The sequence below is a fragment of the Syngnathus leptorhynchus genome, chromosome 15, assembly GCF_054491065.1.
Source record: "Syngnathus leptorhynchus isolate UIUO chromosome 15, UIUO_Slep, whole genome shotgun sequence".
In the NCBI taxonomy this organism is placed as follows: domain Eukaryota; kingdom Metazoa; phylum Chordata; class Actinopteri; order Syngnathiformes; family Syngnathidae; genus Syngnathus; species Syngnathus leptorhynchus.
Window position 1 is genome coordinate 6,695,451 of NC_141209.1, and position 14,246 is coordinate 6,709,696.

The 14,246-nt window shown below is 41.4% G+C and overlaps 2 protein-coding genes across 2 annotated transcripts; one reads left to right on the forward strand and one right to left on the reverse strand.

Moving 5' to 3' along the window:
- Positions 1-12: 12 nt before the first annotated feature.
- kif15 (kinesin family member 15) lies at positions 13-7,894 on the reverse strand. Its single transcript, XM_085932757.1, has 35 exons — positions 7,714-7,894; positions 7,509-7,539; positions 7,217-7,403; positions 7,059-7,135; positions 6,841-6,878; positions 6,673-6,764; positions 6,418-6,594; positions 6,132-6,341; positions 5,844-5,969; positions 5,574-5,696; positions 5,351-5,501; positions 5,186-5,277; positions 4,891-5,100; positions 4,632-4,809; positions 4,417-4,558; positions 4,140-4,281; positions 3,865-4,032; positions 3,655-3,783; positions 3,458-3,563; positions 3,203-3,368; positions 2,969-3,119; positions 2,809-2,894; positions 2,652-2,730; positions 2,417-2,503; positions 2,230-2,334; positions 2,014-2,136; positions 1,800-1,946; positions 1,625-1,717; positions 1,375-1,539; positions 1,020-1,114; positions 881-947; positions 778-815; positions 570-702; positions 350-481; positions 13-259 (listed from the first exon to the last, which is right to left on the reverse strand). The coding sequence occupies exons 1-35, from the start codon at positions 7,730-7,732 to the stop codon at positions 197-199; spliced, it is 4,128 nt and encodes a 1,375-aa protein (XP_085788883.1). The 5' UTR covers positions 7,733-7,894; the 3' UTR covers positions 13-196.
- Positions 7,895-8,452: 558 nt separating this feature from the next.
- Positions 8,453-13,686, forward strand: tacc3 (transforming, acidic coiled-coil containing protein 3). Its single transcript, XM_085932441.1, has 17 exons — positions 8,453-8,585; positions 9,311-9,476; positions 9,568-9,695; positions 9,779-9,825; positions 9,963-10,941; positions 11,019-11,073; positions 11,216-11,351; positions 11,439-11,497; positions 11,588-11,721; positions 11,805-11,847; positions 11,929-12,045; positions 12,157-12,224; positions 12,315-12,358; positions 12,431-12,591; positions 12,673-12,779; positions 12,875-12,995; positions 13,102-13,686. The coding sequence occupies exons 2-17, from the start codon at positions 9,312-9,314 to the stop codon at positions 13,165-13,167; spliced, it is 2,430 nt and encodes an 809-aa protein (XP_085788567.1). The 5' UTR covers positions 8,453-8,585; position 9,311; the 3' UTR covers positions 13,168-13,686.
- Positions 13,687-14,246: the final 560 nt, after the last annotated feature.

Sequence of the window (14,246 nt, forward strand, 5' to 3'; positions counted from 1 at the left end):
TTAACGTGTAGAATGCCCATATGATGTCAACGTAAGCAAGGACAATATTTTTTAAAAGCTGCTTAAATGTTACTATCAATTTGACAAAAATCTAAAACGTAAAAATTAAAAAATAATAATAATAACAATTATTTATAAAAAAAAAAAAAGATTTGAAAACTGTCCACTGAAAATTGTTAGTCATGTATTGGCAACATCACAGCAAAGGTCCAGTGTTGTCTTGCATTAAGCTCAACTCTGATCGAAGCTTTTCGTTTTCCTTTGAAAATACACATGCACAAAAAAATAAATATCAACAAGAATATCTACTTATAAATAATTCATATCCAAGACTAGAAATGATAGTTACCGCCTGTAGTCTGGTGTTGTCCTTCTTTAACTTGACCAAGTATTCAATCCTCTGTTTGTGGTTCTTGTGTCCCACCAGTTTCCCATTCTCCTCAGACAGCTGAACATTCTGTTTACGGAGAACCTCATTCTCCTGGAAAACATTACAAAACATTAACTGTGTGCTAAATATTTACATATCATTTGATTCAAGGAGATACACAAATCACGGGGGCTCTGACCTTGAGGAGCTTGTCATCATCCTGTACCCTTAGGCTCAGCTCTCTCAGTTCAAGGCAGCGGTTTCTCAGTTCTGTGGTCAGCTCCTGGACACAAGTCTGAGACTGGGCCAACATGGACTCCTGGGCTTGCATCCTAAGCAATAGAAGTAATAATCTCGATCAATATAAAGGAGTTAAAACATTGTTAAACAAAAAGCAGAGATCTTACTTTTTTTGCGTGTCAGAAAGCCTTTGCATCGCTTTTTCCTGTACGAGTCAAAAACAGGAACAATGATGACGTGGAAAAACTTTCAAGAAACAAGAATACGAACCTTCTTTTCTCGTTCTTTTTGCAGATCATTAAGAAGAGATTGCTTGATGCCATCAATGAGCTCCTCACTGAAAGTTGTACAGTAAAACATTATTAATGTTCCTCAGCGTCTGTGTGCTGTAAGGATGAATCCACTCAACCTGTTTGTATTTCCACCCTGAGGTTTTTTGGTATAAAACTGGTCGAGCAAGCCCTGAATCTCCAAGCGGACCACCTCTTTTTCAGTCAGCTGGGTCTGAGGACAAAGAAAAGCCATTATTGATCAATTAAATTGTATATTATATATATAAGTGAGCAGCCTATTTTTGAAGATGTTTTTTTTAACTTTTGGTAAACTGTCGATAGTTGCGACGCGAGTTGAGTGCTTGGACAATTTGGATTTGGACAATTTCAAAATAGAAAAGGTCTCTAAAGAATTCCCAAAATATTTATTGATTAATTGAATTAATTGTCAATTAATCCTCTTAAATTCAATTAAACCTCTACTGTACATACCTTGAGCCGTTGGATCTCCTCATTTTTGGCAGCTCTTTCAGCATTAAGCTCAGCCAAGAGAATTTCCATGGTCATCATTGAGGACCGTCGATTCTCCAGTTCCCTCTCCTGGCTCTCGAGAATCTGGGTTAGGTCCCGGTTAAAGCTTCCCGGGGTGCTGGGGGTCTTGAATTGATAAAAAAAAAGGGCATGTTACAACAAAGATATTGCGGCACGCACAAGGAGAGCCGGTTGAAGAAACAACTGTTACCTTTGGTATTGCTTTGGGAGTGCAAGTTGACTCGCCATGTTTGAGAACTTCATTTCTTATTGGTTTTTCCACAGCTTCCTGCTGCTGTTGCACCTGGGCCGCCACACAGTTAAATTGGATTAAGTGATTAACTGTGAATTATTATTATTATTAGTCTTCTCTTCTTGACAATTACCTTCTGCTGGAGATTCTGGATCACAATGTCTTTCTGAGCGGCTTGCTCTTGAGCAGCTTGAAGGAGATTGTTGTGCTCATCTAAAACCTTTGCAAGTCTTTCGACCTCCTCAGTTGCATAAGCGATTTCATCCTGCAGTACTTCGACCTGTCACACGCGCACGTACGCTTTGTTTTTGGAACACGTGATAGGAATGGTGTCAAATTTTTCTTGCCTCAATTTTGCTAGATGCTTGACTTCTCTCTAAGGATTCTTTCAGTTCTGCGATTTCTGCTTGCATCTTGGTATTTTGCTCTGCGACGTCTTTCCTTTCCGAGCAGGCAGCGTTGCACTTAGCCTGGAGAAGATGGAGTCGATTTAAATTTTAACTGTGATCAAAGCGGGAATCGAACGTAGAAGGTGAAATAGAATTAGGTTTCAAGTACTGTACAGTGATATCGCTGATGTCTCCTGACAGATGCGCAATACTTTGTTCCTTATGATTAAGCTCACTGCGGAGGTCTCTGGTTTGGTTGATCAGATCCAGGACGACATCCTGACAAAACCAAAAGAGATTTAGACAAGCGGTAGAAAAATTGGAAACATCTAGAAAAGGACAGTGATTTCCCGAGGCTTACTTTGTCCTGCTCAACCTTTTGCTCCAGGCCTTTTATGGTTTCATCAGCAGTGCGCAGCTTTTGCTCAAGATGATCAAGTTTGATGACCTTGGAAATGACAAGGACACAGTCAAAGGAAATATACAATGAAAGCTTCTTCAGCTCATTGAGCATCAAATTTGTTTTTGGGTGATTTGTGGTCATGGAACAGATTGTGTGAGAATTTTGGAGACATGAGAATACAAAATGAACTGACCTGCTGATGGATTTGTACAGTCATGTCTGAGACTTCCTTGCTCAGGCGTGTGTTCTCCTCAGCCGTTTCATTAAGTTCTCTGAAAGTACACCAGAAAATCTTTTTTTATTTTTATTTTTACAGATAACATTTGAGTAAAGACAATTATAGAACTTACTTTGATGTATTTTCTCTGTTCTCTCTTAACTGGTAGGTCAGGGTGCTCGTGTGCTCTTGCTCTGTTTCCAGAGAGTTGTTTAATTCCTAAAAAAAAAAAAAGCACAATGAGACCTTTTTCAGAACTGAGTTTCGGAAAAGATGGTTACAAGTTTACTGACGGCAATGTGAGCCCTCAGTTTGCTGATCTCCTGCTGCCCGTCCTGTATCTGCTGTCTCGCTAGATCAGCCTCAAATTTTGCCTCGGCTTGCAGCTGCTCGAAAGAATCCCGCAGAGTGCGGTGCTGCTCCAGAAGCTGCTCCCAATCTAGCCTGAAACGACAACGTTGCTCAAGCGATTTTGTTTGGGCAACAGTGACGTTTCAACATAGCAACACGGACCAACGGCTCCTTACTGGACTTTGTCAAGTTGGAGCTGCGTGGTGATCAGACTGCTGGAGAGCTGGCTCGCCTCTTTCTGCTGTATACTTTGTTTGTCTCTTAGCTCCGTCTTCACAGAAGCCAGCTCCTTGTCAGACGACTGCAGAACCAACCTCAGGTCCTGAATCTCACTTCTTAATACTGAAAAGAGGAAAAACACGACTTCACTCACCATCTGGGGTAAAAAAAAAAAGTTTAAAAAAAAAAAACACTGGGAAGAAAAACGGCACCTTCTGCAGTTTCTTGTTCATGCTGATACTTCTGTTGAAGGCTGGTGATTGTCTCCTGGAGTTTGAGATGATTGCTGTTCTTGCTAGCGCGCTCAGCTGACAGTTGCTGCATCAGGATAAAAGTAGGCCACATTATTTTAATGTGATAAATTGACTCCGAAATAATGTTGTATCCAAAACTATGAGGAAATCCTCACCTCCTCTTTTTGTCCACACTCCTGTGACATGACGTGAACCTGCTCCTCGAGTTTTACAATTTGCTGCATCAGCTTGCTGTTTTTGAGCTCCTCCTCCCCCAGCTGGGACCGAACCTGACTCGCTTGCTCCTGAGAAATCACAACAACAACAACAAAATAAATGATAAATTTGACAATACTTATTCTCGTGCACACCACAATTCTGATTACCTGCACTTGACGCAATTCTTCCGTCAAGGCCATCTCAGTCGTTTCTGAACGGGGTGACTCGGCCAAATGGTCATCGACATTGTTGATGCTACCATTCAAGTGTTCTGGGCTGGACAGTGGTACGAGACAGGAGCGCAAGTTGTATGCTTTGGTGGGTGTTGTCAGAATCTGATGTTTGAAGAAGGAAGACTCAGCAGTAGTATACAAAATAAATTGTACTGGCAGAAGACATTCAATTCTTTTGGTTTATAAAACTGAAAAGATCCAAACTTCACCTTTAAAGTTTCAACATGAATTCGGTTCAATTCGGAGACTTCTTGTTTTTTGTAGGCATTTGTGGCTTCCAAAATGTTCTCCAGATGCTTGTTGGACTTCTCAAGGTAGCGTTTATCCGACTCCAACTGAGACATCTGCTTCCTTAAAAACACGGCCAACCGGCAAATCTCATCACGGTCATCGAATGCTCACCACTTTCTATGAGGCATTCTTTCAAAAATACTTGAATACATGATCCCAACACTGTTTGTTTACGTAATAAAATCTCCATCTTACTTTGTGATTTCCTTGTACTCCTCAAAAGCGTGCAAAACTGCTGTGAGGTCAGATTGTTTCTGAAGCATCTGAGCTTTCAGCTTCTCCATCGCAGCTGTACCAAGAGCATTCGAAGCCAAGGAAGTTGAAGCACCGGCTAGAGCTGTGAAGCAGCAAGCGATTTGTCACAAAGACTCGTAAATACGCTCTGATCAATATCTACGGCCGCAACTTACTTTCGGCGTTCTTCTCCGCCTCAACGGCCCTTTGGAAATCTTGTTGGAGCTCTTGCGCAACTTGTGCTGCTTCCTCTTCAGCTTTCATCACGGACTCAAGGGAACGAAGCTGACGATTCTCCTCTCTGAGGCTGTAGTTCTCTGCTGCATAGCGAGTCATCTTGGGGTGATGTTCAATCTTGAAGGCAAACGTACGGAACAATGGATAGATGTGAAATAGAGCACAATGCAGTAATTGGGACAAAGGAAAAAGTTCTACCTGCTCTCGCAATATACTAATCTCTTCTTTAAACTGGTCAATGAGAGCCTGCGACTCCACATCTGCAAGCATGCCACATTCCGCCTTGAGTTTTTTCTCCAGGCGACTGATATGATCCTCCCGGAATTTGATGATCAGGCGACTGGAGTGGATGAACTTGTCCTTCTGAGTCCAGGCCTGCTCCAGCTGAGATGCCTTTTTCAGCAGAACCTGCCGTGCACAGTTACACAAATACAGTAAACCCGCGGCTCATGTGAAAAGTAGAATTTGCTTAAAAACAGAAAAGATGCCTTGCCGTCTTCTCTTCCTCTCCTTTCTTCCACAAACGAACAGCAGCCATGAACTTGGCTTTGTACAAGGAGACAAGTTCGGTATGCGTGGACGGCTCTGGTGAGACAAGAACATTTGTTGACGAAACACCTGAAAGAAAGTTATGAATTGCATTCCACACGAATTTTACTTGAGATGAGGAGCCCTGGTCCTCCTGGTGCTACGTCTTTCCCAAAATCCACTTGCTGAGACGAGAGAGCCTGCGCAAGCTGCTCCTTCAGTTTCTTCAGCTCCGCTTGCAGCTGTCTCACATTTCCTTGCGTGTCTTCATTGACAATAGCCTGTAATAATAAAAACAACAAAAACTTGATAATTTGACCCTGGGCTGATCTGATCTTTTTAAGCAGCCATACCTTGTTCTTGATCAGCTTTGCTCTCTGGGCAAATTGTAACGTGGATAATGTCTCACCAAAACATTTGGATCCAGGGTGAACATTGGCTATGATGTAAGTCTTTGCGTTTCCTCCAAGAGAGTCCTGAAACGTCAGAAAATCTTCAATGCTATTTTCATGTCATGATGATGATGACACTCTTTTGCTGGATTGTTTTATTTCTATGGCCTCAAAGTGTATTACTAATGCTCTTTTGCACCTTAACCGTATTTTGCCACTCAAGTGACTCACCCGTAGCAGGAAGGTTAGTTTGGAGTCTCTATAACAAATGTGGCGATTCTTCCCATTGGACACGTCGACCAAAGCCATGATCACCTGACCAAGGCACATGAGGGAACGATTGATACTGCTGGCCTCCTGCAAGAGAAGCAGAGCACAAAGCAACAATCGGTTAAAACAGCGGATCCCAATCACAGAGACGTGGACGGGTTCCTGTTCATTGGCCTTTTGATACCATGAGCTTTGCAAAAATGAGAAGATCTGCGAATTAAGAGACAGACTGAGCCAAAAAATCTTCACCTTGAGCCTGGAGCCTTCGGTGTGTGTGTCTCTCTGCCTCTCCGAGCCAGCCAGATCAACCAGGTTCAGCTGAGACATTCGAATGTTCACCACTTCATTGATGGATTCCTTGGACTCCAGAGTCATGGTGAACACAGCATGAGATCTGGAAGATTCGCGGTTCATGGAAGTGGAGGCCACTCTGCGATTACGCCAGCCACGAGACAACACCTACGAGTCATACAACACAATAATCTTACACGGAAACAATTAAAAGCTTGGTTTACATTGGATTACTAATTTCTACCTGGTACGCTTCGGCAGCAGAGCTGACAAACTTCTCCACCGCGCCCTCTACAAACACACCCTTCTTGATATTCTCTCTGACAAAGAGGCTGGCGGAGGCCGTGTCCAGGAGGTCAAAGATTTGTTCATTGTAAATCTCAATGAATGAACATTTACAGAGAAAGGTTTTGGACTGAGACTGAAAGAGAAAGAAAGATTGTTTCTATATAATATACTAACATCTGTACTTCATTGTCATGGTGATGCACAATATTACCACTTCTCTGTTGATGAGAAAGAACAGGTACTCGAAACTGCGAGGAATAACACCCCGAAGTTCATCTGTAAAGTTGTCCAACTCAGAGGGTCCTAGTAGTGTAATATAATGGCTTTATTATTATTTCTATAATACTAATAGTGCAGCAGATTTAACCTGAATTCTTACCTAGCATTGTGAACGTTTTTCCTGATCCTGTTTGGCCGCTGTAGAAGAAATAGAACAGTTAATGAGCAGCACTCATCATCAAGTGAGAAACTAAACAAAGGTCATGTTTAGTCATCAGCTTATTTCTGAAATGTGGCAGTGGGTAGCACTTCTGCTCAATGTTGCCTTGATGTGATATGCAAAGATCCAGATCTCTTTTGACACTTTTGACAACTTACTAGGCAAAAATGGTTCCATTGTATCCATTCATGCAAGACTCCACAATATTCTTGGCCACAGAAGAGAAAACGGAGTCCTGTTGAAGAATGACACAGGGGTTCTTTTCACAAAGACATTCCAGTATGGGGATAGTAACAACAAAAAAAGTACCACAAACCTGGGATGTGTCCATGTCAGCAACATGATCGTAAGTGAAGGTTCGCGGCTCCGGTTTGGCAAGTAGACGTAAGGTGTTTGCTGAGGTGACTTTGAGACACAAGTTCTGATCTCCATCCGTGGTTAGTCCCGTGCCCTTGGTGAGAGGTCGTACTCGGACGAAAACTTTGATTGAATCGCTGTCACCACTGGAAGACCACAATTTAACATTGATGTTGGCTGCTCTTGTATACCACTTTGGGATAATCTGTTTTATGCGATTGTATTTTTGATTTGCGCATGCGATTCATTACCTGCCAGCAAACTGGTTGAAATCGCCACATCCTGAAAACAAACGCACAGTAATTGTTTGTGCATAAGGTTCACAATAAAAATTAACAAGTTACATTTTTACGACACCAATCGCACAATGAAGTAATTTAACTCCGAAGAGAAGAAAGGTCCGTCGTTCAACTTTAAACTCTCCATTCAGTTCATATCAGACGTATCATTCATTACCCTTTCCAATTAAATTCATTGTTGACGGTCTTGAACAATCCGCTGTTATGTAGAAAAGTCCAAATTCTTCATAGTTTGTCGGATTAAATGGGGGTCCGAGTTTGTTTAGTATCAAATTTGGCGGGTGACTCTCTTGGTTTTCCTTACTTTTCTTCTTCGTTGATGATTTAACGGAAGCTTGTCTCCGTATCGTTGCGTGCTGCCCCCCTCTGAATTGTATAAGAAAAATAGTTCTGAAAAAAATGCATTCTACAAATATAAATGTTGATTATATATAAATGATTTAATTGATCAAGTTTCAATACATTAAATAAATCCCTACAGAGGTAAAATTGAGGGGGTTATTCATATTAATTTGTATTATAACTTCCATGTAGTGAATTTTAAAAAATATATAAATATACAAATCCTTTTAGACGCATTTGTATTTTGAGGATGTGGTATGGAGGATTTGCAGATTGCTGGAGTTAAAGCAGAAGATGAGAAGGACTGGAAGACAAAACGCTGGTAAGTGCACGTATTTTATTGTTAAGTCAAATTTTACAAAAATATAAATACATTTTAAAGTGTTTTTAAAATACTAAAATGAAAATAAAAAACATATATTTGACAGACTAATCACATTCGTTTTGTGGTTTAAATTTGTATCCTTTGGCGTGAATGTCATGAAGTGCCTTTTCCGGGTTTTACGTGATTGGCTACTTTGAATGTTCCCAAAGATCTTATTGGTCCTTTTTAAGGGGTTTCAAATCCAAAGCGATTTCAGCACAGTAAACGGGAAGATTTTCCTATACCACGCCATTGTGTCTTTTTTCGCTCTCTGGAGTTGACTTTTTTTGTGATTACAGTATTTGAGTTTCGTGGTTTAACAGGTTTGTGAGTTATTTCATTTACTAATAAATTGCTTGTATAGTGTATCGAGATGGTGTAACGAGGAAGTTGTTCCAATGGACTGTGCTGCAGCCGTTAATTTAAATATGAGCACAAACGAACGCGAGCGTTAACAAATTCAAAGTAGCTCGTAAAATAGCATTTTGACGTTTGATCGCTTTTCACGCTTTATACAACCCAACAATCGGATTTTCTCCGCGTCTTAGCGTGCTTTGACTACAATAAAGTGAAACGACATAAGTGCCCAGATTTCGTCGAATGACAAAGGAGTATATTTTAGTCTCAGATGACGACCAATTTACGTTTTTTATTTTTTATTTTTGTCGGTGACACAATGTAAAAATTCGACAGGATTCAACTCGTGGGGATGTCACGTGGTCTCTTGAATTTCTTTTGTTTTTGTGTGTATAATATTGGACAGATGGGAACAGCCCAACTTCAAAATGGATTATTTTTTCCAATACCGTATACAATTGAATAATAATTGATCATGTGCAGATTATCAGTCGCCTTTTCTCACTGCCATTTTATTTACAAATGTGTATTATTTACAAGATGTCACCTTCTCAAGTAGAGCATGGGAATCATCCTCATTTTGGTACAAACTCAGAAAAGTTCCTTATCATTTGTATGCAGCTTTACCAAAGACGCCCTCCCCTTGGTGTTTTTGACGTAGACAACTAACCGTGTTTCTTTGTGTACACAGAATGAGCTCTGTTGAGGGGAATGATGAGAACTGTGGCATCTACCCCAAAGGAGGGAAGCTCAGCAGCACAAAAGATATTTTTGAGCTAGACCAGCTGACCGGGAGGCCATCCATCTTACGTCAGACGGAGAACCTCCCCAGCAAGACTGTCCCCAAGGGCGCGAAGGTGGCCGGCCGATCATGCCATCACCGTGGCCTTTTTTTTTTTTCAGTCTTTTAGTTTATATCTGTAATTCAATCTTTGTTTTGATGTTTAGGTTTGTTTCCAGACTCCGCGAAGAGATCCACTCACTAAGAGGATTGTATCTCCTGCAAAGTCAGTCCAAATGACCAGTGTGGATGAGTGCACAAAAGCACTCGAGTCCTTAAATTTAGACATGACAAAGTATGGACACTTGGTTACAAAAGACTCTATGGCATAATGAACCATTTTAAAGTTGATTTTTTTTTTTTTTTCTCCCTGTCTAGCACTGAGCCACCAGAGACAGTTAAGCAACCAGATGGTCCTGCACAAGGTAGTTTTCCTGCCTATTCGCAGAATCTATCCTCTTATTTGTTTTTGCTGTTTTTAACCACCTTTCAGGACAATTGGGTTGAATTCCAAATCCAAAAGTAGTTCATGTACATTATCCTGTTCTTTGTTTTGCTACAGAACAGTCTCCCTATCCCGATGATGACATCCCGATCCAAAGCAAAGGAGTCTATCAGTTGGACTTTAACAACCTGGACAGCATGAACCCTTTTGGGGGTTCTAATAAGATGGTTCTCTCACCCACACAGCCTCCATCTGAGAACTCCGTTTCCAAACAGCCAGACGATATGTGTGAGGAGCCCACCAACAAGTCCGATTTGGCGCTGGATGAGACTCTTCCTTTCACTCGCTCAGTGGAGAACTCCCTCATCAACGCCTCCGCCGAAGTCAGCTCGGCAGACAGCAGCGTGGTCACCGTGGTGAAGGTTCCTGTCGTGGAACAAGAGACACGCAGCGCCACACCTGACAAAGTCCCCGCTGGGACACCCCCCAGAGGCGATGAAAACAAACCTTCAGATGGTTTTGTGGAAGAGGAGCCCCTCCTGGCAAAAGGAACTTACAAGATTGATTTTGACAGTATTGACATGATGGATCCTTTTAAAACCGGGGGCTCCAAAATCCAGAATTCCCCTGTCCTGTCGAGGAAGGCACTAGAAAGTAAACCACCCATTGAGGAGGCCCCGATAATTGCTGCCGATGAAGAGGTGCCTGTTCAAGCTGATGAAAAGCTCATCGCCGACACTGATTCGGAACGCCCGACGGCAGCCCCGCCCACCAAGCACGGCCCATTCAAACTAGAGTTCAACTTTGACGACGACGATGTCAAAAGGAAACCCCCGCCCAAGAAGTTTGCCGCAAAACCACGTGCTCACAAGCCCAAAGAGAAGCCTTTGTCCGACAGCAAAGATGACGTGGACGAGTCGGCGGCCGGCAATGTGGCAGATGCGATTTCCCCCAAAGGCTTATACTCGATTGACTTTGAAAAGATGGCCGATCCCAACTTTAACCCTTTCGGCACAAAGTCCAACATCGACAACTCTCCCGGGAGCAGTCCGCGCAGCAGCCCTCGGCGCAACGCTACACATAAAACAGTTGCTCAGTACGTCAACTCTGAACGCAATCTGAATGCAGCTTTACGTTTTCGTTAACCTGGAAATATGCAATTTTGTTTTGTAGGGCTGCTGAGAGCACGGTCACAGATCAAGCCGACCCTGAAGCGCTACAGAAGCAGGTATCGAGATCATTTTATTTCTTTCGATCCTTAATAAATTGATTCTTTCCAGCACTGTAGTTACAATACATGGTCTCTACTGGCCAGCAGTGCGAAGAAGCTTCTAATTGTATTCTTAAAATCTTTTTTTATTCACTGACAGAAAGCTGAGGAGATCGTTTGTGACAAAGACCAGGGTTCACCTCCCAAAGCTGAAAAGCCTTCCAACGATTTAGCCGAAAAACAACCGCAGACTAACTTGCCGGAGTTCACTGAGATGTTTGTGCCTGGGACTGAGTGTAAGTACATGGAATTTGGTCACTTTGATTCTTTTTTTTATTTATCACTCCTACTCCTGTTAAGGTTTCTTTGTTATTCCTCCCAAGTCATGTCCGACAACTTTGAGGCACAAATGGACTACCTTGAACAGTTTGGCTCAAGCAGGGTGAGTGATTTAGTACTTTTTGTGAGCCTTGATACACAACCTGGAGAATTATTATTATTTTTTCTAAATATGGATTTTGTATACAATTAGTTCAAGGAGTCTGCACTGCGCAAACAGTCCTTGTACCTCAAGTTCGACCCCCTGCTGAGGGAAAGCCCGAAGAAGAGTGGAGGAGCCCCCGTCTTTCCACTACAAGCCCCTCAGCCCGCCTCTCTCCTTTCACGGTATGACTGTATGCGTGCACCTCCTGGAAAGCAAATCATCAAAAAAGCAAATCTCAACGGTTATATTTCTCTGTCCAATTTAGATTTGAACCTCTACCTGTGGCTGAAGAGTCTGCCGCAACTCCTGTAAACATTGGATGCAATTTTACCGGGGGTTGATTGGGGGACATGACGTCAAACGCTTACCATGTTCTTGTTGTCCCGCAGACTCCCCAAATTCTCGGACCAGCTTTCTCGCAGCCTGCAAGCTCAGAGGACATCATTGATGTGCTGAAGTACAGTCAGAAAGACATGGACGCAGCCATTGCTAAAATGCAGGCCGAGGTATATGACCTGCTAAAACACAGTAGCAGGTTTTTTTTTTTTTTTTGCATGTACGTGGTACTTAACAGTCCATATAGTCAGTGTGATTTAATTGTTGTCTTTGTTTTATAGGCCAAGGAAAAAGAAGATCAAATGTGGGCAAAGTACAGCCAGTTACAAAGTGATGGTCAAGAAATGAGGTACTTTTTTTTTTTTTTTTATATATATATATATATATATATATATATATATTCCCAACATATCAGCTGACATTCACCCCTTTCCAACAGGAAAATAATTGCAGAATTTGAACTGATGATTGCAAAAATGATGGGTGAGTTTAAAAAAAAAATAAAAATGATCAAGTGTTATACCGCAGATGTAAGATGATGTGGTTGTTTTTCAGCGGACCAAGAGAAGGAGCGCGAGGCTTCACAAGCCAAGCTGGACGAGGTCCTGCTTGAGAAGGAGCAGGTGTCCAGTGACCTCAACGCCATGGAGAGATCCCTCTCGGACCTTTTTAGACGACTGGAAAAGTACAAAGAGATCATTGAGGGGTTCAAAAAGGTAAGAACCGCCTCAGTTGAATGAAATGAAGAACTGGGTTATTGCAATTTGATATTTGACGAATCGTGTTTCCCCCTCCAGAACGAAGAAACCCTGAAAGCTTGTTCTCAAGACTACATGGTGAGGATCAAGCAGGACGAGAAGCGCTACCAGACCCTCAAAGCTCACGCCGAGGAGAAAATTAGCCAGTAAAGAAAAAAAAAAAAAAAAAAAGCTTGCCCACTTGTTTCAAATTTGCCCATATGAAACTTTCTTGGCTCACATTGGCTGTCATCTCCATTAGAGCCAACGAGGAAATCGCTGAAGTGCGAGCCAAGAACAAGGCGGAGGTGTCGGCGCTGCAAGTCCAGCTGCGGCGTGAGCAGTTGAAGGTACAATCGCTGGAGAAGAACCTAGATCAGAAGGTGAATAGAATATACAGGCTGGCCACCGAATTCAACAATATGCAACACTTCTCACCGCTGAGCTATTTTTTAGAACCCTCAACTTGCTTTTTGTTCAATGTCATAGGTGAAGGAGTTTGAAGAGCTGACCAAACTCTGTGATGAGCTCATCAGTAACGTCCAGAAGGGCTGAATGAGCCCACTTCCTGTACATATTCAATTGTAGTATGTTTCCTCTTTCATGTTGTTTTTGTCATTTTCATTCTCTTGTTAATGTTTGTCTGTTTTTACAATATTGTTAAATATAATTAAAGACTTAACTGTACAAATTTTGCTGAGGTTTAACGCTGTTGTGTAGAGATGCAATTAGAGGACCAGACATGTACCTATATTCAAATGTTGTTTTCTTCATGTATGAGGTTTAATTTAGGTTAATCTTGGTTAACCCTGCTACAATTGGACCCCCCCCCTCCCCTTTATTGACTGTTGGGCTGCAAGTTGCCTCCACGTTGGGAGTTTTTTTTGAATAGTTGGGGTTTTTTTTTCCACTGTAAAGAGATAAAATACTTTTGCAAAACACAGTATTGTTAGTGTCAAAATTTGCTGTGACATGTTGAGCATTTAAAAGTTTTGTCTACTTGAAAAACTTGCCTTGTGTATACAAGATGAATGAGAAAGAAATGCTGTTATCATAATAAAATAATGCGATTTACCAGGTGTGTACCTTTTTATTTTTTTATTTGGATACAATTTGATGCATATCTCAGTAGATTGGGTGTGATATGATTCAAAGACGCTCCATTTAAAATATTTAGTTTGGTTAAAATTGATCTTTCAATTTAAATAAGTTTTTATTACATTGTGTGTTTCACACAATATAGTTTATTGATGGCTTGTTTATAGATCACATCAAATTCAAACTACATTAGTTTTCTCTAATGCGAGTTAATAAAAAATTAAATTGGCCAACACTTGGTCGACACCAGTTCAATGTAATGTCAACACGTTTTAGTGTACCTGCAGTTTACCACACAAACCACTAGACGGCAGTACAAACGCACATTTGTCAAGTTTTAGCCATAATGCCTCATGTAAAATTCTACATTAGTTTTATCTTTAAGTGACGTGTGCATTTTTTAAAATATTTTATCTTATATCAGGTGTCTTAATCCATCCTATTTCAGATTAGAATATACTATTACATTAAATAATGTCATACGTTGCATTCAACACGTTTTAGTTTACCTGCTGTTTACTACACAAACCACTAGA

Bases quoted from the DNA above. Each gene is read 5' to 3' on its own strand.
- kif15 (XM_085932757.1), bottom strand. The intron at 4,810-4,890 runs GTAGAACTTTTT...TTTGCCTTCAAG, and splicing joins TTAGTATATTGCGAGAGCAG to ATTGAACATCACCCCAAGAT. The intron at 3,120-3,202 runs GTAAGGAGCCGT...TTGTCGTTTCAG, and splicing joins CTCCAACTTGACAAAGTCCA to GCTAGATTGGGAGCAGCTTC.
- tacc3 (XM_085932441.1), top strand. From the start codon at position 9,312: ATGAGCTCTGTTGAGGGGAATGATGAGAACTGTGGCATCTACCCCAAA. The intron at 9,696-9,778 runs GTATGGACACTT...CTCCCTGTCTAG, and splicing joins TTAAATTTAGACATGACAAA to CACTGAGCCACCAGAGACAG. The intron at 12,780-12,874 runs GTAAAGAAAAAA...CATCTCCATTAG, and splicing joins GCCGAGGAGAAAATTAGCCA to AGCCAACGAGGAAATCGCTG.